This window comes from Eubalaena glacialis, chromosome 5, assembly GCF_028564815.1.
Source record: "Eubalaena glacialis isolate mEubGla1 chromosome 5, mEubGla1.1.hap2.+ XY, whole genome shotgun sequence".
NCBI lineage: Eukaryota > Metazoa > Chordata > Mammalia > Artiodactyla > Balaenidae > Eubalaena > Eubalaena glacialis.
This window is the reverse complement of record NC_083720.1, coordinates 38,692,255-38,713,580: the sequence shown is the minus strand read 5'-3', so window position 1 is coordinate 38,713,580 and position 21,326 is coordinate 38,692,255. Positions and strand designations below refer to the sequence as shown.

The following is a 21,326-nucleotide window of genomic DNA, read 5'->3' as shown; positions in this document are numbered from 1 at the left end:
CCTCCCCATTCTGCACGGCCACTCGGGTGGGCACACTAGCCCCCTTCAGGTGAACACACAGCTTGTACTTGAGGCTGACCTTCAAAGAAAGGGCTTGGGACATCCAACCTCTCCTTACCAGCAGGTGCCCCAGACGGTTGTACCAAGTTATCAAAAATGCCTCCATGGCCCCCACAGCCCTTTCTGGGTACTTCTCTCACCAGGAAAGACAGGTCCAGCCACAGAAGGCCATCCAGGACCCCCAGACTCAGTCACTCCAGGGCAGGTAGGTGGTGGAGGGCAGGAAACCACACACCAGGATAGCATCACAGGTATACCTCATCTATGTGCTTCACTTCATTGCATTTCCCTTTTTGTTTTTAAACAAATTGCAGGTTTGTGGCAACCCTGCGTCGAGCAAGTATCAGCACCATTTTTCCAACAACATGTGTTCACTGCGTGTCTGTCACAATGTGATTCTCACAATCTTTCAAACTTCATTATTGTATTTGGTATGGTGATCTCTGATCAGTGATCTTTGATGTTGCTATTATAATTGTTTGGGGGCACCATGAACTGCACCCATATAACTGTGTTCTGACGGCTCTACCACAACTGGCCATTCCACTGTATCTCCCCCTCTCTTTGTGCCTCTGAATTTCCTGAGATACAACAGCATTGAAATTAGGCCAATGAATAAACTCTTAGAGGCCATTGTAGGGTTAAATGAAAGGAAGAGTCGCATGTCTCACCTGAAATCGAAAGCTAGAATGATTAAGCTTAGTGAGGAAGGCAGGTCAAAAGCTGCGAGAGGCCAAAAGCTAGGTCTCTCGTGCCAAACAGTTAGCCAAGTTGTGAATGCAAAGGAAAAGTTTTTGAAGGAAATTGAAAGTGCTTCTCCAGTGAATGCAAACGCACGAAGAAAGTTCAACAGCCTTATTGCTGACATGGAGAAAGTTTTACTGCTCTGGATAGAAGAGCAAACCAGCCACAACATTCCCTTAAGCCAGAGCCTAATCCAGAGCAAGGCCCTAACTCTCTTCAATATGAAGTCAGGGAGGTGAGGAAGCTGCAAAAGTTTGAACCAACAGGCAGAGGTTGGTTCAGGAGGTTTAAGGAAAGAGGCCATCTTCCCTAACTTAGAAGTGCAATAGGAAGTAACAACTGATGATGTAGAAGCTGCAGCAAGTTATCCAAAAGATCTAGCTAAGATCACTAATGAAGGTGGCTACACTAAACAGATTTTTTTAATGTAGAAAAAACAGCCTCATATTAGAGAATCTCATAGCTGAAGAGAAGTCAACGTCTGGCTTCAAAGCTTTAAGAAAAGCTGACTCTTGTTCGGCACTCATGCAGCTGGGGAATAAGTTGAAGCCAATGTTCATTTATGATTTCAAAATTCCTAGGCCCTTAATTATGCTAAATGGACACTGCCTGTGCTCTGTAAATGGCACAAAGCCCGAATGACAGCATATTTTGTTAACATGGTTTCCTGAATATTTTAACTGTTGAGACCTACTGCTCAGAAAAAGATTCCTTTCAAAATATTATTGCCCATTGATAATACACCTGGTCACTCAAGAGCTCTGATGGAGATGTAAGAGATTTATGTCGTTTTCATGCCTGCTAACAACATCCATTCTGCAGCCATGGATCAAGAAGTCATTTTGACTTTCAAGTCTCATTATTTTAAAAACATTTCATAAGGCTATAGCTGCCATGAGGAGTGATTCCTCTGAATCTGGGCAAACTACATGAACTTTCTGGAAAGGATTCGCCATTCTAGATGCCATGAAGAACATTTGTCATTCGTGGGAAGAGGTCAAATAAACATTCAAAGGAATTTGGAAGAAGTCGATTCCAACACTCATGGATGACTGAGGGGTTCAAGACTTCAGCAGAGGAAGTAACTATGGAGGTGATAGAACTAGCAAGAGAACTAGAGTGAGGTGGAGCCTGAAGATGTGACCAAATTGCTGCGGTCTGTAACACTTTAACGGATGAGGAGTTGCTTCTTAGAGAAGAGAAAGGATCTACCTGGTGAAAATGCTGTGAAGACTGTTGAAATGGCAAAAGATTTAGAATGTAACAGCAACTTAGTCAATAAAAGCAGCAGCAGCAGAGTTTCAGAGGATTGACTCAAGTTCTGAAAGTTCTACGGGTAAAATGCCAAACAGCATTTCATGCCACAGAGAAATCGTGAAAGAGAGTCAACGTGGCAGGCTTCGTTGTCGTCTTATTAAGACATCGCCACAGCTACCCCCCAACTTTCAGCAATCACCACCCTGATAAGTCAATGGCCATCAACATTGAGGTGAGACTCCCCACCAGCAAGAAGGTTATTACTCACTGAAGGTCCAGGTGGTGGTTAGCAATTTTTAGCAATAAGGAATTTAATGTACACGCTATTGCACGCTTAATAGACTACAGTGTAGTCTAAACAACTTTTATCTGCATTGGGAAACCAAAAAACGTGTGACACTGACATTCGCTTTTTTGTGGTGGTCTGGAACTGAACCTGCAGTATCTCCAGGTATGCCTATAATGCATAGAACTGGCCCTCTTCCAGGATTCCTGTAAGGATGTAAACTTTTAACGGCCAGTCAGTCCAAAGAACTTCTAAAAGCGTGATAAAAGCTCTCCAGTCTTGATTCTGAAAGATGGGATTAAAACTAATATTTCTATTTTTACTCATCACTAGACAGACCCTCTACCCCCAGGTATCGAGGACAAGGCCTAGAAACATCCCCCAAAATCAAAGGATAAGCATCATGGTGAACCACTCAAGGCTCACTGGCTGCCTAAGGGAAGTCAGGCATGTTCCTAAGTGTTGCAGAGTACAGCAGGAAATCTCGTGAGGCAGAAACAAGATGCTATTGAAGAGCTGCAACGTGGTTTCTATTTTCTGCCATTGGATAAGGAGTCAATGGCTTCAAAATCTGAAACTACTTAACAGGGAAGATCTTCATATAAGAATTCATTGAGAAAAGGACTGAGCTTTCAGTTCTGTTGACTCTTAACCACCAATGATCCACAAGTGTCCTTGAAGAAAGAATCTTGACCCCCTGAATGGATGGCTGGGCTTCCTCTTCCAGAGGTTAATGTAGCAGATATGACCTTCCTAGATGTTCAGTTTCAAGTATGAAACTACAAGGAGTTGATTTTGTCACCTGTGGGGGGTCTTATTCCAAAAGGACCTTAGGACCTTATGTCTTCTACATAGAAGCACCTCCAGAACCAGTTCATTGTTTGACAGTTCTTCAAAATGCTAAGCACAGAATTACCATTTGACCTAGTCATTCCTGTTAAACACTCAAAAGAACTGAAAACATGGATTTCAGCAGTTACCTGTACACCAGTATTGACTGCAACATTCACAAGAGCCAAGATGTGGAAACTCCATTATCCATCAACAAGTGAAGAGAAATAAAACTTGGTATATCCAGGCAATGGATTGTTATTCAGACCCAAGAAAGGATTGAATTTCTGACATATTGTACAACGTGGATGAAATTTGAAGTTATTTTGAATAAATAAGCCAGACAAAAGGACAAATGCTTTGCGATCAAATGACATGAAATAGAGAATAAGCAAGTTAATTAATAGATCAGAGGTTGCCAAGGGCTGGAGACCGGGGGAATGGGAGTCATTGCTTAATAGTTGCAGAGTTTTCATAGAGTGCTGAACAAGTTTTCAAATTACCCTAACAATATTGTACAACAATTACTAATGATTGTCACTGATTGCATAATGATTGTAATGATTGTATACTGTACGCTTAGTATAGTTCAAGTGGCAAATTTTATGTTGTAGGTATTTTATCACAAAAGATGTTTTGGGGAAGAAAACAGCTCACCTACTTCAGGATGAGATAGCTAAAAGCTCAGCTGTTATAGACAATGTTTCTATGCCCCCTAAAGTTCATATGTTGAACTCCTAACCCTCAGTGTGATGCCCCCCTAAAGTGGGGTCACAAAGGTAGAGCCCCATGATGGGGCCAGTGCCCTTTAACTGCGAGGAAGAGACCAGAGTGAAGAATCAAAGAATCAAAAGGAAACTCCAAGTGTCCTTAACAGATGAATAGAAACGAAGGGTGATACATGTATGCCAGGTCTCTTTCAGCCATTAAAAAGGGGTAACGTTGACACATGTAACAAATGTGGATAAACCTCAAAGATTCTAAGTGAAGCAGACACAAGGACACTATGTGGCCTTATTCCACTTGTACCAGAGCGCCCTGAGGAGTTTCCCCAGCTGTGTGGCTGTTTCGCATGCCTTGAAGCCACACATCTCACCATGAGGACATGAACCCAGGAGCCCATGAGGAGGCAGCCAGGACCCAGACACCTAGAAAGTGCCATCTGGTGACAATTCAGAAGGCATCTCCGTGTAAAACCGAGGGTAGCCATCAGCTAGAGCCATTGAACTGTAACGTGCTTCATCATCTGTAAGCTGCCCTCACTGGTCAACTCACTTTGTTTACCAAAACGTGCATATCCTCCGAGCATCACGCAGTCTAAAGTTAGAAGACCCCTTCACCACCCCTATAGATAGTATCTGACATAGGATTCAAGATGTTAGTGCCCAAGTTGTTTTCCAAGAACTTGGAGTCAGCTGTTGTCTAGTTCCAGCCCCAGCAGTTAAGACTGGTTAGGAACATCGACCCTCCAAATGGGCATGTGCGAGTGTCCGAAGGATGGTCTTTTGACATCAAAGGGCCAAACACTCCCTCAGATCCTACTGCCATTTTCCAAACATGCATCCTATGAAGAAGCCTGTAGCTTAGCTGCACCTGCGCAGGACAATGATTACCTCACCTTTTCCTTATTTCCAATCACCATTCCCCACGCTCCCCAGGCCACCCTGCTTCTTTGTCCCATAAGTACCCTGAGCCTCTCCCCATTGGGGAGGTGGATTAGAGATTCATCCTGTCTCCTTGCTGGGCTTCCTCATGGACAAACTCTTCCTCTGCTAAAAGTCTCTGCATCTCAGCGTTTGGCTTGCGGGGCTTTGGGCTAAGGATCCCAGTTCGGTAACACCCATGCATCAGGCCCGAGTCCACATTTGAAGACTCTTCCCCTTATTCTCAGTAACCCAGACAACCTTTCCTCCACCTCCACTTAAAGGGGCAACATCTGCCGCAAAAACACCTGGACATGCGAAAGCTGAGGGAACAGGACCCTTGAGAAACACGCCCCACACAGACAGGAGGCAGGCGTTTCTGGTACCTGCCCCCGTGGGGCCAGTGAGTCCTGTCCGACCAGGGACTTAGTGAAACCACCCCCCAGCTCCTCATGCGGCAGCACGGGCTCAGTCCTGCCTGAACACCTCGGGTTAGGCTGCACCCAACTTTTGGTGGGAGAGGAAGGAGCTAAGGAAAGCCTGCTTCCCTGTCCTTAGTGAGCTCACAAGAGAGACAGCAGATGAGGCCCAGTGTGATCCTGAAGCAACAGAACCTACGGAACAACTGAGCCGGATCACATAAGAGGCAACACCCAAGCACTCAACACCCCTGGGAGGCTCCAAGGAAACTTCATGCTGAGCACCAGAAACACCGCTGTTATCAGCACATCACCCCTGCCTTCAGGGAGCTTCCAGTCTGGCAGAGACTATAGCTGAGAAGCTACAACTTTGACATCAGGTGACAAGCAGCAGCAAGTCCTGCAAGTTCACCATCATGGCATCCGAGCACAGTGGGGCACCGACTCCAGGCAGGGAGGGTCCCACTTCCACTGGGACCCCTACAGGAGCACTCCCCTGGATCCTGGCTGCAGTCCACACTGTCTGCCAGCCTCTCTCCCCATCACGGCTCCAGGATACCACCCTCAGCACTCCTCCAGGTTTGCTCAGTACACAAGTCTGGCAAAAGAAAGTAGAAATAATTCTGAAAGACTAAAACTAAGATATATCATTAAGTACCATGCAAATGGCAACTAAGAGGCAGAGGCATTCAGTGATGTTATCAGACTTCCAGATTATGGCCTTGACTCCTGTCACCAAGTCCCCTCTCCCAAGGCAGGCGTTCTCTGCCTCCTGGTGTTTGTAGCCTTTTGCGGTGGGTAGGAGAAGCCAGACCTCCCACACGCATCTGCCCCAGAAGCTCTCCCAGCACAGCGAACTGCTTCTCACACATCTCACGGGAAGAGGCCAACCCAGCCTGGACCACGAGGAATGTCCATTTTGAGGCCCCCAACGTCCTCACAGGGCAAAATTCCTAGGTTTAAAAAGAGATTCTTCAGTTTAGGAAGTCCTTTGTCTTGCTCTGACCTCAAGCTCCAAGGTGCCTCTCACTCGTGAAGACATGTGTGGGAAGAACTCCACGTCCACTGGAGCGACTGCCCCCCAAACCACCTGCCATAATCATCCCCAGCACCACCACCCTAAGCAGATACCCAAAGCCCCCCATAAGTCTGGACTGCCATGCGCCAGGGCATCAGACTTTACCAAAAAACTCTTGAATTTCCTGCCCCCGATCTTTTTTTCTAGGCAGTCCAGGAAGCCCATTCGGACTGTAGCCTGTCCTGGGCCCCAGGGTGCAGCCATCAGAACCTTGCAGGCGGCAGGTGTGGCCGCCCTGCTTGGCGTGTTCAGAGGCTGAGCTGAGTGCCATTGGGGGTGCTGAGCACCCAGCAGAGGACACAGCTCGTCCTCTTTCCAGGAGTCTGAACCTTGGACGTTTTGTCCTGGGATAAGGTTCCCAAACATACGCACATGAGAAAATGAAGGGCTGGAGAGGCCATTCCTAGGTCTTCTCCCCCATTTCAGCCAGTTACCATGAAGTCAGCAGCATCCTACAATGTTCACCTACATCCCCTTCCTTCTGTTTAAGGGGAAACACGGCAATTCCATTACAGCCAAGGAAACTCAGCATCCGTTTATCGAATCTTCAACTACACCCACCCGCCATGCAAACCCCAGCACGGGCTCACAGCTCCCTCACTGTGGTGTCCTTTCCCAGCTGTTTGTACCACCTTCAGGGCCCCTGTGCCCACCTGCCTCAAAAGTCAGGACATTCTCTGCTTCTTCAAGGTGGTCAAGGTTTTAAAATCAGATTATGTTGCTTGGCAGTTCCAGACGTGTTTTCTGGGTGGGGCCTGTGAAGCCGTAGCTTGGTTTTAGCTCAGAGTTGTCATTCCCATAGGGAGGACTTGGCCCAGGGCCTACCTGGACCCTCAGATTCCAGGGTCCAGGATCTGGAGGAAGCCACTTGCAAAGGGACTTACTGGGAGGAGCAGCTGCCCATCTTAGCCAGTTGACCCAACTCTCTCAGGATTGGGTCTCTGATCCCACCCCCCACCCCATCGCACCATTGTCCAGATTCAGGCACTGCCAGTGGCAGGGACTGGGGGCCCACCTCATCTGGGGGAGGCCCCATGATGTGGGACCACAAGAGGTAAAGCCAACCTCTGCAGCTTTACCCTCACAACGGAGGATTTTTAAAAGGAGGCATTTGTTCTTATAGTTCTTTTGGATTTAACTTCATCTGAGCCCATCACAACCTGGTAGCATCCAGATCCCCACAGCCAGCCTCCTTTCTCACTATCTCACCTACCCGTAATTTATTGCGCGTGCAATTCAGTAGCCAACATCAAGTCATATTTGGAAAGAGGACACCAACAGACCAGCTAACAAGACATCATGATTCAACAGGAAAGTTGGAGCAGCATCTGCCAGTTTCCAGGCCAGCCGTGTGTCTGTCTCCATAGCCCTCCCAGGCCATCTCCACCCAGAAGGGAGGGTTTTTCAGCAGCAGCACTAGAGCATTAACATGACAGATGGCCGGCAGAGAACTGACCAAGACACAGAAGTGCAACTTCAGCAAAGACCAGGATGAGGCAGTCCCATCGAGGCGCCACCAGCACAAGGTGCTGTCCCCACAAAAGTCAGATTCCTGGCCACGAAGACCTCAGACCAATTCACATAGGACCCATCTTTATTTTCTATCTTAAACTCAATGTCTTCAGTATAACCCACTGAAGAATAGATGCTGTGACCTGAATGTTAGGATTCGTGGCCCACCTAAATGGGCCATGCCTGGGGTTGTGGAGGATCGACATTTCTGACCATTAAAATTTAATAGGATTTTCATCATTGTCTTGCAAAAAAATCTCCATGCTGAATCAGACCAACTTATCTACAGCAAACAAGAGCGAAACGTTAAACCCCAGTGAGGTTTGTGCAGCGAGATTCACACTACCTGAAAGGCTGAAGGTACCTCCACATTGATTCCCTTTGCCCTCCAGTGAGGCTTTGGACACATATGAAAGGAGAGGACTCATTATGTTTAGTGAGTGGATGAGATTTTTCTCCAGTGTGAGCCAATTTTTCCCCAAAAGATGTAGCAAGATAGGAACCAACAGGGTTATTCTCCAAGGTGGATAATCACATGTATCCTAAAGGATAAGCATCCAAGGTGCTCCCACATTTACTGCATTTGGAGAGTCACTCCCGTGGGACCACTAGCCCCACATTCCCTGTAGTCCTGGTGTTTTCTGGGGTGTGTTTTGGGACGAGTGCTCACTTAAGGCTGTTCACATGGATGACTTTCAGGGAATTTCTCCAATGACAGTTACTCCATCTCCTATGGGATAAGGAACCACTGAATCCGAGTTACTGCGTGAATTCATAGGGTCTTCGTCCAAATAGGATTGAAACTGGAGGGGAAATCATATACCCAGACCAAGACTCCATCCCCCAGCTCAGGCATCTGTATGCTAACAAAAGATCCAGCAAGGCTCTGTTTTCTTTGAATTCCACAGCCAGGCCCCCATAGCATTTTGGTTCTTATCACCAGCCTAGCAACCCCTGCATGACAGGCAGGGTCTGAAGAAGCTTAGCACATGTAGGGTACAAACACCTGCTACTCTGAGATTGACAGTTTGCTTCAGCGGGGTCCTGAGACAACTGAGTCAGCTCCCCAGCTACTCAGGACAGGGGACAGTCAAATCCTGGGCCAGGGAGGCCAAGACTTAAGGGTGGAGCCTCTATGCTCCCGATCTGCTCATCTGTTCTGGCTCGCAGAGAGCAGGCTCTGAAAGTTAGCCAGCGATGCATCCCTGAGCAGGTTTTTCCAGATGAATTCTAAGCTCAGGAGTCTCTTTCACTAGGATCACCCTCTGGAGGGCTCTGTAGAGCTCACTATGCCACACTCCTTCCATCCCACACCATCTTAATAAGTCTGAGTTTTCCTACTGAGCACGGGCCCAGCAAGAGGGGGCCAACCAAAGGCATCACGGAGACTCATTCAGTACATGACAGCCAGCTGGGCTCCCTTCTGGGTCACAAGCTCTGGTGCTGTGTCCTCCTGTCACTACCTGCTTTCAAGCCTCTTTAGACCCCGACCAGGAAAATCTGCTCATATCCTGAGCTCTGCTTAGACTGAGGTTGCAGACAAGTGTGCCTCAAGTGAGTCAGATTAAACTCCTTTTCTGTTTTAAACCCAGATGGAGCCTAGCACCTCAGGACACTAGTCAAGGCCACATTTGATACTCCAGCTGTTCTGAGTCCACACACCCATGCAGGTTAAAGCCAGTCACAGCCATAAGAGCTGCTAAACTCCAGCCAACACAGGCACAGAGCCGTCCTCCGGCATACGCAGCCCCCGTCTACACCGAGGAGCATCCAGAGCAACGAAAACCAGCAGCTCCTCACAGCCACACCAGGAAGCTCATTCTTATAGACTGGCCTCCAGCTTCAACTGGATCATTAAAACAAGGCACTTGGTGAGAAGTTAATGCCATACCAGCCCAGAGTCTGAGTCAAGTTCTCCCCACAGAGCTTTACCATTACAAAAGGGGCTCATCTATGTGTCATTAGTTCTTTCAGGGCACTGCCTTCTAGAAACCTCAAGGGCAAGGAAATGAAGGTTGGATTTGGGCACCAAAGCTCCACCCCACATACAGGAAGCCTGGGTTGGGTGAGTTTACAGGAGGAGAAGTGTACTGCAGGACTCAGTGCAGTCACGGATCCAGCACCAAGAAAGCTAGAGCCAGAAGCCAGGGCCTGGAAGACCGTGACAGGCACTCAGGCAGGAGTCTGGTGAGGTTTCCCTGCCAAAAAGCTTCAAAAGGTTTGCCTCAATTTGCATACTGTAACTCCTAAAGTGATGCTGTGTTCCAAAGCCATTTCCCCTAAGAGGTCTTCACAGGTCATATGAGGTAGGGAGCTGCCCTCCCTCATCTGAATTCAGACTCTTCCATTGGTTACAGACTACCTTCCTGTTATCTCCCCACGAGTAATCCAGTCTCATTTGCAGGATAAAACCCTTGCCAGTGCAGTTTGTCTCCAACACCAGACCGTAGCAGTCCTTACACAGCCTAGCAGAATCAGCCATTTAGCTGATTTATCTTGGGCACACAGCACAGTGTCTGGAACATAGTAAAAACTTAATAGATGCATAGTCAGTGTTGATTTTGCCACATGCCTGGAGAGTAATTCTACAGTTTACAATGCACCGTTATCTACTATCTGCTCGAAGTCTCAAAATACTATTCTACCACTTATAGAAGTTGAATAGACAGTTGGCAAGGCAAGGCAGGCAAGAAGCTAGAAATATCCTGTGTCACAGTACATCCGTGAGGCCGAGACTCATTTGTACGCTCCATCCAATAAAGGATCATCTGAAACAGTCTAGCTTCCTGTCCACAGGGCCAGATTCAAGCTTGGGTACCTTGATTCCTTTGAGCTAACCTGGAATTGAACATAAACAAAACCAAACCTACCTAAACTGAGTTGTGTGCACAGCTGCTGATTATCAAGAATTGCTATCTCATTTAAATGTCTTACTTGCTGTCATGTTAGTGATCTAATTTGCCATGGGAATGAAAGTATTTTTACAGCCAAGATACCCACTCTCCCTTAGTCTGGAGCTCACTTATCGACACTGAAAGTCTTATGCGCTATCCCAGCACTATTAACTCAGCCAATTCCCTTTACACTGAGCATAACTTAGCTCATCATCATTAACGAGTCAGCCATAGAAGGAATTGGTTGATTTGCTACCTAATCAGATGTAGCTTTATGGGAAATAATTTTGGGACTCTACATCCTCTAAGGTAAAAGACAGTTCTTTCTGTCCAGGTTGAGATGTTAGACAGCTGTGCCTTCTAAATTTAGATGTTTGTATCAAGTGGGGACAATGCAAGACAGAAGGTACACATTTCTTCTCAGAACCATGTCCCAGGGCTCACCTCAGGGCACTCAAGGAGAACTGGTTCTTCTAGCTGCTGGTAGTTATCATGACACAGCCAAAGACCACTGCCCAGCAATGCTCTTACCCTGAAAAGTCTTCATCTATTAGTGTTATGACCATGGACCCACACGTACATCTCCCCCACTTCCATAGCTGGGACTCTTCCATGGACCTGAGGAACTAAATCTTTCAACAGTCATGGGAGATTTAGCTGCATGACGTCATCTACTCCAGGAAAATTACGGTCCAACCGCAACTCTAAGAATGTCACTATACGTTTAACACGCAGTGTGTTTTAGAAGTTAGTTTTAAGCACTACCAAAAGATACCAGACTACCCCCAAGCTGTTCTACTCCTCACATGGCAGGGCCCCTGGAAGCCCAAGCTTACAACTGCAAAGTATGTTGTCAGATCATCTGCTTGGTGGCCTATCTTTTAAGTGACTAGATCACATACCACCCAATTGCCCAAGCCAGAAATTGGCCATCACTGGGCTCCTTTCCTCAACCTGAAATCCCATTGCCTTCACGTCTTTATGTACTCCCTGTCCCCATCACACACCCCACACACTGTAAGTTTCAATTAAGGTCACTTCTCTCAGAAGATATTCCAACACCTTAGGAAAGTGAGGAACCTCATGCCGCATGTCTCTGTAGCACCTCCAGCTACAGAGATGACACCCAAGATGCTATTCTTCCAAGTTATGTATTTCTAACAACTGTATCTGAGCAAGGTTATGCTTCTTCCCCATGAGGAGCTCAAGTTTTACAAAGGGATAGAAAGTATTCTAGGGCCTAGTGCACACTAGGTTTTCTATTTGTGTCTAACTTTTCAACGCCCATCATTAATGCAATGGATATTTCAACTAACAAACATGATCCCATGAGTTGACACAGGCCAAAATTTTTTTGAAACATCCTTTAAGTGTGTTTTCTTAATTCCACCTACGATCAAGGGTGATACTCAATATTTTGACACTAGATAGTGGAGTGGTTGGGGGTGGGGAACCCAAGGGAGGGTTGAAATAAACTTCCTGTGAACCAATCCTGAACTATCTTGACACAGTAAACTGACATCCATCCAATGGCTGACTCCACACTTACTCTGCCTGGGATTAAGCACTTACAATTTCCAAGTTTTAGACGTTCACAGTGGTGTTCCTGGGAACATTTCTCTTGATTCCACCACTCCTGGAATTAAACGACCTTTTCCCGTTGGTTTCTAGGGGTGCAGTAATTGAGAATCACTTCAACACCCACAGCACACCAGGCAGACACCAGGTGCGTGGCTGACTTGCAGAAGTCATGCTGCCTGACCTACATAGTCTCGATCCTGCAGGAGCAAGCCTCCCCAGGACCCACGGTCATCCTCCCCAGCATGTCTAAAGCCTCCAACTGTGGCCAACACCACAGCATCCTCCAGTCTTGGGAATTTCAAGGGGACACAGATGCACCAACCTCCTGAGAAACGACAACTACAGCCCAAAGATTCACAGGGCTTCAATGGTACGGACATGCCAGAGGAGACTGCAAGCCTCTTGAAATTAAAACCAGATGCCAACAACTCCCAGATGTACATTAGTGGTGCTGCCTAATGCACTAACTTTGGAGATAAATAAGCTGAGACTCTGACACCAGCCTCACTCTCTGCAATCTCCCTTTGGATCTACCAACTTAAACTTTAAAGTTCATGTTGTCTGCATACAGAGGCCCTTACTATCCAGTCCCAACAATGCCATCAGTAGAGACTGGAGCCCACCCAAACAGGGACAAGGAGCGTGGGCCTTCTCCAAGCCCAGACTCAAGCTGGGGGCATCGAGGCAGAGCTGTCTTGGGCCGCAGACACCACCCTTCCTCTGCCCTTGGAAGCGGAAGTACTTCATGGCCACGCCAGCCAGGCTGAGGTCAGCCTCCTCACATCTTAGAGGCGGACTAGAGAAACGACCAATATATGTGAAGCGGGTTTGGAGATGGCCAACAGTGATGCCCCAAGGAGTCAGAGGCACTGGCCTGGAGTAGGTGTTGGCAGAAGCCAGGATGAATTTCTAGAATGCTTCAGCAGTCCGAGATCCTCAGTTATTTGGGGCAGGGGTTGGAGCCACTTCTGCAGAATTGGGACTTGAAGACACCGTGCACTCAGTTATGGAGACTGAGAATTTTTCCACGCCTGCAGTGGCCAGGGAGAATGACCCAAGTGCTGACCAGACTAGAGTGCAAGGACACACCTGGGAAGCTTTCTGCAGAAAGCAAAGCCTCCTTGACCCAAGGCTCCATGTCATCACCAAGGGCACCAGCATGACTCTCAGACCAGACACTCCACAGTAACACAGGACGCCAAGAGATCCTGCAGCCAAGTGCCTGCTTCCTGGGTGCCACCCGGACAGAACAGTGCCCAGAGGCCAGCATCACAACCGACCACACAGCCAGCCAGAGACTGTTAGGTCATCTTCTGGCATCAGGACTGATAGGCAGAAGCACTTTGATTCTGAATATTTGCCCAAAAAGGGCAAACCTTTTCAAATGAAGGGTAATTGACATCATCCTTGAACTTGCCTGAAAGAGCTACTGGATTCTACCATTTCCTGGAACGCGATCGAGTAAGTTACCTATTCAAGAACACAACTAAGGCTGACAAGTGTTGGTCTGTCCAGTTCAGCCCTTTCTCATGTGCTTAGGACAACAGCTTGGGCTCTGGAGAAGGCAGACCCAAGTTTGAATCCTGGTTGTGCCCCTTGCTTTTGAACTTGGGCCAAGTCATAACCTGACCCAAGAGCATGCAAAAAAACCAGTACCTGACTCACAGAAAGTGAGTGTAAGGGCAGAAGTCTGTTGTTCCAGAAAGGGAACCAGGGAGGCTGGAGTGAGGACAGGACTCCATCACCTGTCCTCAGGGCACTTCACCCACCATGCTGAGTCTCAGGCAGCAGCGGAAAGGCAAGTGGGGCTGTGTTAGTTGTATGACTCATGGGAGTTCTTTGTGCAAAAAGCAAAGGGGAGCAGGGGAATGGAGTGACTGCTGCCCTGCGGGGAGGAGTGGGTGAAGTACTTAGGCCCAAGTCTCTGAAACCAGGTATGTGTGCTCCTCTCCCGGATCTTAGAAGGATCAGATAATGGAGGTTGTTGTCTATGAGGTGATGGCTTAAAGAAATGAGGATAGGTCAGTAACTTGAGTAAAGAGGATATATCCCCTGAGCTATGTTTATTAAATCTAGGCCGAAGCTATGCAGTGTTACTAAGTTCTTAGAAGTACATCCACTGGACATAACCTCAAAGGGGAAAGTCTTTTATATGCAAGGTTCCATGGCTCGCAAGGAATTGCAAACTCTTACAGAACTAGTTAGAGGTGTTAGATACTCACCTGTTTGCAAAGCCCAGAGCCCTGCCAGCCTGTGAAATACTGTTTCTTGTTTTCAATTGAGCAGTCCAAGGAGGGACCCAGTAACAAGCTTACACACAGGGTTGGAGGTAAGAATTCACTTCTTGTTCTTGCCTTGGAAGAACTTACAGAGGTTAACATAGGTTTATATAGGTGGGTCAGAGCTTTGTGTTATTAATCCTCTGACAAAGGTGTGGAGGACAAAAGCAGAGCTTTTGCTGTGATGGCCCTCAATAGTTCTCCCTTCTAGGAGGGCAGCCCCATGCCCCGCCCCAGGTTTCCAGGACACAAGATGGGTACCATGTAGCTAAGTTTGCCCCGTGCAACTTCACCACCCCAGTTCATAGCTAATTGGACTATGGTTGTGAAACTGAAGACTAGAGCCATTAAACTGTAACTTGCTTGAATAAGTTGTAACTTGCCTTTACTCATCAAGCTTGCTGTAATTGTTCTTGCAAATTGCATCCCCTCCAAGCTTCACCTGAGCCTAGACTTATCAAGAGATTCCTTTAACCGCGGCATATAGATAACACCTGATACATGGGTCAGTAATAGTGTTTTTCAGGAACTTGGAGCTAGTTCTGGCCCAGCTCAAACCAGTCAAGACCACTGACCATTCAATTGGGCCTGCGTGAGTGTTTGATGGATGACCTTTTGCCGTTACAGGGCCAAAACCACCCTCAGGTCGTGTTAACATTGCCATTTTCTGAACACGAGCCCCGTGAACCATGCAACTCAGATACAATGTGCAGAGCGATTACCTCTTTTCCTGCCTCCAATCACCTTCCCCTGCGTCTCCATCCACCCTATACTCTTCACCCATAAGTATGCCAAGCCCCTCACCTTCAGGGAGCCAGATTTGAGGTTCGTTCTCCCGTCTTCTCTCACTTTGGGGCCTCCTAAATAAGCCTTTTCTCAGCTACAGACCTCAGCGTCTCAGCATTTGGCTTGCTGTACTCATCAGGCGAATGAAACTGGTTCAGCAACAGAGGGACCCTTGATCCAACCTGGGCTCAATTATCGGGGAGTTTGGAAGTGAGGGTCTGCTCGTGAAGCAGATTGAAGGTGATGGCAGTAAGACTGGCTTAAGGTAGGAGAGACAGAGGTGATTGCTTCCAGGGACACTTGCTAGAGATGCTTCTTGAGTGTGGCTTACCTGAGCTTGTTTACACGTTACAGAGAAGGACCCAGGAAAAAGTAAGATTCCTAGAGGAGCAGGGCTAGTAATGGGGAGGTTACCCTAGTGCACAGCACATCCCGACGTCCCCTTCCAAGAGGTGGGCCAGTCCAGCCCTGAGCTCCTGGAGGGAGCAGTGCTCACCCTGGCTCCCTGTTCCTCATTCCAGCACTTGGCATGGAGCCCGTTTGCAGGAGCCCAGCGCACTCGAACAGGAAGGAGATCCCTTTCCTCAGAGCCTGACGTGAGAACGCGAGCGTTGAAAGTGAGCAGGCAGAAGTCCAGCACACCTGTCCAGGTGCTCCTTTGTTTCTCCCTAAAGCTCTCTCTAGACTCCCTGTATGGACTCCCGATTTATGGAGGAGGCAGCACGGGCTGAGGCACATTCCTGGAGGGCCGCACATCCTGAGCCCTCGTTTTCACTGCAAAGCAGTTGGCAGAACCAAAGGGGGCAAAGGTAAAGCCTCTTCATACACACATCTAGAGCCAGACTAAGGGTTTCCTCCGAGTTACCCAGTTCAGGTAACTGCAACCAGTTTCCCTGAAGCCAGCCTAGGAGTTTTCCTGGAGAAAGACTTAAGGAGTTGCCCCAAAGTGCATGTTTTTAAGAGACACTAGTTGACATGCTTTGGAATTCAGTGCAAGGTCAGGTGATGCTCGTGTAGCTCATTCTCTGCAGGATGAGAATCAGCAGCTTCCTTTAGCTTGTCTGGTAGGCCCTTCACTAAGTATTGGAAAAACATGGTCCCTGTTCTCATGGTGTTTACAGTGGGGGCAGGGGTAAGCAAGCTGGATTAATCCAGCAGGCACAGCAACAAATGTTAAATGCTGCTTACATACAGTTTACGAATTCAGTAGAATGGACTCTGGCCTTAAACTGGGGTGTCAGGAAAGGCCCGGAAACAGGTGCAGTAGCCCCAAGGCAGGCGCTGTGCCAGTGGCAGAGCTGAAAGACTCGGTGAAAGAGCAGCTTGAGAGCCAGGCTAGATCAGATTTGGTGAAGGACTGAATGTGAGGGTGAGAATGGGTGGGTGAGGTTTCTGACCAGTGCAGCTAGAGAGATGGGGTCACTGGTCACTGCAGGAAGGGGACCCCCAAATAAGTCTGGTCTTATTCGCTTTGGTTTGGTCCTAGGCGGCTTCTCTGGGACATTCCTGAGGTGCCAGAAGGCAGTTTCAGAAGTGAGGGTCTCAAAAGTGTCTGGACTGACACAGCAGTGAGTCACCGGAGTACAGTCGTTCCAGGGTCCCCACTGGAGGCCAAGCGCACATTGTTAGGTGGTTGTATTAAAGGCGTGGGTGAGGAGTAGGAGAAACCGAGGAGAGCTGGAAACACAGCTAGCCACAGCTCAAGTATCACTGAGCCCTTACAGCTGAAACCACCAGACCAGGATCACCCCAGAGAAGACCACCCCGCATCCCTCTTCCTTCCAACTGCCGCAACTCCCTGCCAAGTCACACTGTCTGCGACTTATGTTTTATAAAGGCCAGCATCCCCACCACACCCAAACTTTTCTCAAGCCCCCAGACCAACCTAATTTACTTGTAAGCTAAAAGAGCCATAGAGCCTAGCATCCTGCCAGGGGTTTGGAACTTAATTCTAAGTAAGTTTGCTTTATAGTGCCATTTTCACCTAGTCCAATGAGGCTTTACCCACACGCAGAAGGGCTTGAGGCTGAGGCCTCAGTTTTACTTTCAAGTCAGTCCTTGCATTACATAGATGCCCTAGGGATGAACTTAAGTTATCACACCTGCTCTTAACCCAGTCCCAATAAGGGTAATAATTAAATCCTGGTTTCTCAGATTAATTACAGCCCCCACCTGTAGAACACTTGTTTTTCATTTCTGCTTTAGAAATCTCACCCTTATGTACAAAGACACAACATTTCTAGGGTCCTTCAATTCACAAAACTACCTTCCCATCTACCCTGTGCCAGGGACACACTCCCAACAAGAATAGGGAACAGAGTATCAGGAATGCACTTGCAAGGGCTGGAAGGTTGCAGTTCAAAATAAGGTGGTCAGGGTAGGGGACTTTCACTGAAAAAAGTGACGCGAGCAGAGCATTTAAGTACTTTTCAGAGTAATTCCAGGTAGCGAACAGAGGTGAGGGGGGACCCCACAGGTGCAAGAGCAAGCCTGGGGCATTCCTGGGGTACCAAGGAAGCTGGCGTGCTGCAGAAAGCAAGCAAGGGGGAGCAGAGCTGAAGGCAAAGGAGAGTAAGATGGAACCCATCACACAGGGCCCAGTAGGCCATGTTAATCCCTTTGGCTTTAACTTTGAGATTCCAAGCGCCTACAAGTTTTAAGCTGAGGAACAGCTTTGCTCTTCAATTTTGAAACCAACAGGCTGCAGTCGGGAGAGCAGACTAAGGTGAAGGTCGGGGAGCAAAAGCCAAGAGACCAGATAGGAAACACCTGCGTTAACCCAGGTACGATTTCAGGGCTCTGCAGGCCTATTAAGTGGAGGACGCAAAAAATGAACCTGGATGCAGTTTGAAAACAGAGCGAACAGGATTTTCCAGTGGATTAGAGAAAGTCAAGGATCACCCCGAGGTTTTCTAGTTTGGGCTTCAGGTCCTTTAACATATTCTCACATTCTCCCTCCTCCCCCCCAATTCCGATGGAAAGACAGTAGCCCCCAGCCCCCGCTGAAAGGTGAGGTTCAAAGTATCAATAACACCTCAGAACCCTTCTCCCCTCGCAACGAGCCGCCGCCTCGATCTTACAAGTGGAAGCTCCCTTTCCCTTCTGCTGTCTTAGTTAGAAAATAAGCCCTAGTTTTCTTCGAACCTACATCCCCTTTGCTCTATGGCTCCTAGCTTTCTAAAAGGAAGTTTTGAGAGAGCTCGGCCCTGCAAGGTACATCCCTAAAGTTCCTCCTGCCAGCTGCTTTTTTCGAGGAAGGGCGACTCCCAGTTAGTCTCGCTTTAAAAAGAAAGCAAGAAAAAGCACTCTCCTATGTTTGCAAAACCCAAGCTGGCGCCTCACAGCTTCTGCAAACAGCAGGCGCCCACCCGGCCGGAAGGCTGGCGACTCGGGAACGCCCGCTACGCAAACACAGGCAGGAAAAAGGCTTCCCCGGAGCGCTCCGCTGCTTTCAGCGCCCGCAAAACTTCAGCAGGAAGCAACCTCGAGTACCCCAACCTTCCGCCCACCCTTCCCCCGGCGACCCTAACCTGCGGAAGCCTCGCCCACCAGTTCCCAACAGCATTCTGACCCCCGGCGCGGCTGGCCCCGCCTTTTCACGGGGCCGCGCGTGATGTCACTTCCGGAGGCGGGGTGCCCTGGGCGGGGCCCGCGCGGGGGGAGGGGCGCGGCCAGGTCCGCGCAGGCTCGCCGGGGCCGCAGCCTCCGAGCTGAGCGCTTGACTATATATGGTCAAAGCTGGGGGCGAGCCGCGCGCGGGGCCGCGCTTCCGGGTTCGGCGCGTCCTCAGCGGCAGCGCGCAGGGCAGGGCGCGAGCCGGCCTCGGAGACCCGGCCTCGGACCGCCCCCTCCGCGCACCGCACGCCCGGCGCCGCCTTTCGGCCCCTGTCCCCGGCTCGGCCTCGGCCCCGTCTGATTCTCGGCGCGCGCGGCCCCGGAGGCTCTCGGCAAGCGCTGCGCGGTAACAAGTGGGCAAGGATGCCATACGAGATCAGTAAGTGCCGCGGCCCGGTGCCCCCGGGATGGGCTCCGGCCCTGCCTGGCCCCCTCGGCCATCGGCGGGGCGCGAGGAGCGGGCGGCCTGGAGGGGTCCCCGGGGCGCGGGGGAGGGGTGCGGGCGCAAGCCGGTGAGCGCCCCGCCGCCGTCGGGGGCGCCGGGCGGCGATCCCCGGCCAGGGGGTCCCCCAAAGTTGGCGATGCGGTCGGAGCCCCGCGGAGCCCCCGCATCCCTGAAGGGCCTGGTGGGGAGCGCGAACCAGGAAGTCGCGCAGTCCCCTGCGCTCCTTCAAAGTGGCGACCGCCCCTCCGGGTGGAGGCAACAGGTGACCGGCTGAGACCGGCCCAGGGCCCCTCTCCTTTTCCCCCTCCCCTCCCCTCCCCTGCTCGCTGTCCTCAGCCCGGCGGGGGGCCGAGGCAGGGGCTGCCCCTCATGTGCCCTGCTGCGTTTGTGTCTCTGCAGAGAAGGTGTTCGCTAGCCTCCCCCAAGTGGAGAGGGGTGTCTCCAAAATCATCGGCGGCGACCCCAGGGGCAACAATTTTCTTTACACCAATGGAAAGTGCGTCATCCTAAGGAACATCGACGTGAGTACCTACACCCTTCCCCCCACCAGGCGCTAGTTCCTTCCCTGAGCGCAGCTCTTGGGTTAATTCTTCCCCTTCCACCACCTCACCAGCCGCCCAGCGGCCTAGGGAGAGGACGCCACGCCCCCTTAGCTTTGGGAAGACAACTCGGAAGCCCAGGAAGACAGCTTCAAATTTATACAGGCCCAATTCTCTTTCTTCGTGGGGAAGCTGAGGCTCAGATTAGTTCAGTTCAAGAGAAAAAGGGCTCTGGGTTTGAGGGATCGGACCTTGACCTTGGAGTGGTTGGTGACTTGGCCTCTCTGAGTCCCAGTTTTCTCGTCTGTAAAATGGAGATGATGAGATGAGGCTCCCCTCCACGTCCCTCGGCTGCCTGGGCCCCCTGAGTGAGACGCTACATCCCTCCAGCCCAGCATGCCTGGCAGACACCCAGCACTGGGTAAATGGCACTTGTGTTTAATCATTTCACATCCAGGGTCCCCCAGTGTGGCAGAGCCCGGACTCACAGCCAGGCCTCTGCATTTCAGCCTGATCTTCCACCTACAAATCTGAGCCCCAGTGCAAAATCAGGAACCAGTGTTTTCCCATGAAGCATCTGCATAGACATCCTGTACCCAGGCTGAGAATGCTTCTAGAGCCCACTCCTTGGGAAATCCTGGAAATTTTCCATTGCTTCTCTGTAATTATTGAAATGACCCAGTCTGCTGGTCAGTCTCCCGGCTGCTAGGACGCCATGCTGAAATCTTTCTTCTGCCTGCCTCAGCTGAGTGGTAGGGTGGGGTATGGAAGCCAGAGGTACCAACATGACCATTTGGGGGTGTATGGGGGGTTTCTTCTGAGCTTGGGGTGGGACCTTGTGCACAGTTTGTAGGTGGGTGATTTTGATTGGTGATGCCCCCAAGGGATGTCAACTTAAATTCACATGTGTTGTGCATGATTACCCTTGGGGGGTTGGAACTGTCGCTTTTGAGATGCCCGTGTTCTCAGGAACCTCAGGGCTGGCTGAGGGAATGAAGGGGCTCTGTGAGCCTTGGTTTCCTTGTCTGTGAGAGGAGAGGCCCCTGTGTGGAATGAGGTGCTTCTGGCTCCGCCCCCGTCTCTCTGGTCAAGCCAAGCAGTCTGCTGGAAGACAGAGCTCCATTTGGCAGTTTCTCCCCTGCGCAGGATGGCTGGGCACCTCACTGGAGGGGGGTGGGTGGGTGTGAATGTGCCTTGAAGGTGCTAACAGCTCCTTTTCTAGATACAGATTCCTAGAAAGTGGATCCCGCCTTGCTCAGAACTGGGGGAAACATCACCAAGGACTTAGATCATAAAGATCTGGAGGTCTCCAGAGAGGTCCTGAGATATTGAGAAAATAAAAGTTGAGATGGCCCTT

At 49.7% G+C, this 21,326-nt stretch overlaps 1 protein-coding gene and 1 long non-coding RNA gene across 2 annotated transcripts in view; one reads left to right on the top strand and one right to left on the bottom strand.

The window, feature by feature from the left end:
- LOC133092024 (uncharacterized) overlaps positions 1–18,986 on the bottom strand; it is a 174,340-nt gene extending 155,354 nt beyond the window's left edge. The window contains exon 1 of the long non-coding RNA XR_009701010.1: positions 18,901–18,986. This is a non-coding gene — a long non-coding RNA (uncharacterized LOC133092024). The remainder of the gene's footprint in view (positions 1–18,900) is intronic.
- Positions 18,987–19,155: 169 nt separating this feature from the next.
- The window catches only part of WDR1 (WD repeat domain 1), a 39,675-nt gene continuing 37,504 nt past the window's right edge, over positions 19,156–21,326 (top strand). The window contains exons 1-2 of the mRNA XM_061192096.1: positions 19,156–19,364; positions 19,830–19,951. Coding sequence (XP_061048079.1) covers positions 19,349–19,364; positions 19,830–19,951 — 138 coding nt within the window. The 5' untranslated portion in view covers positions 19,156–19,348. The remainder of the gene's footprint in view (positions 19,365–19,829; positions 19,952–21,326) is intronic.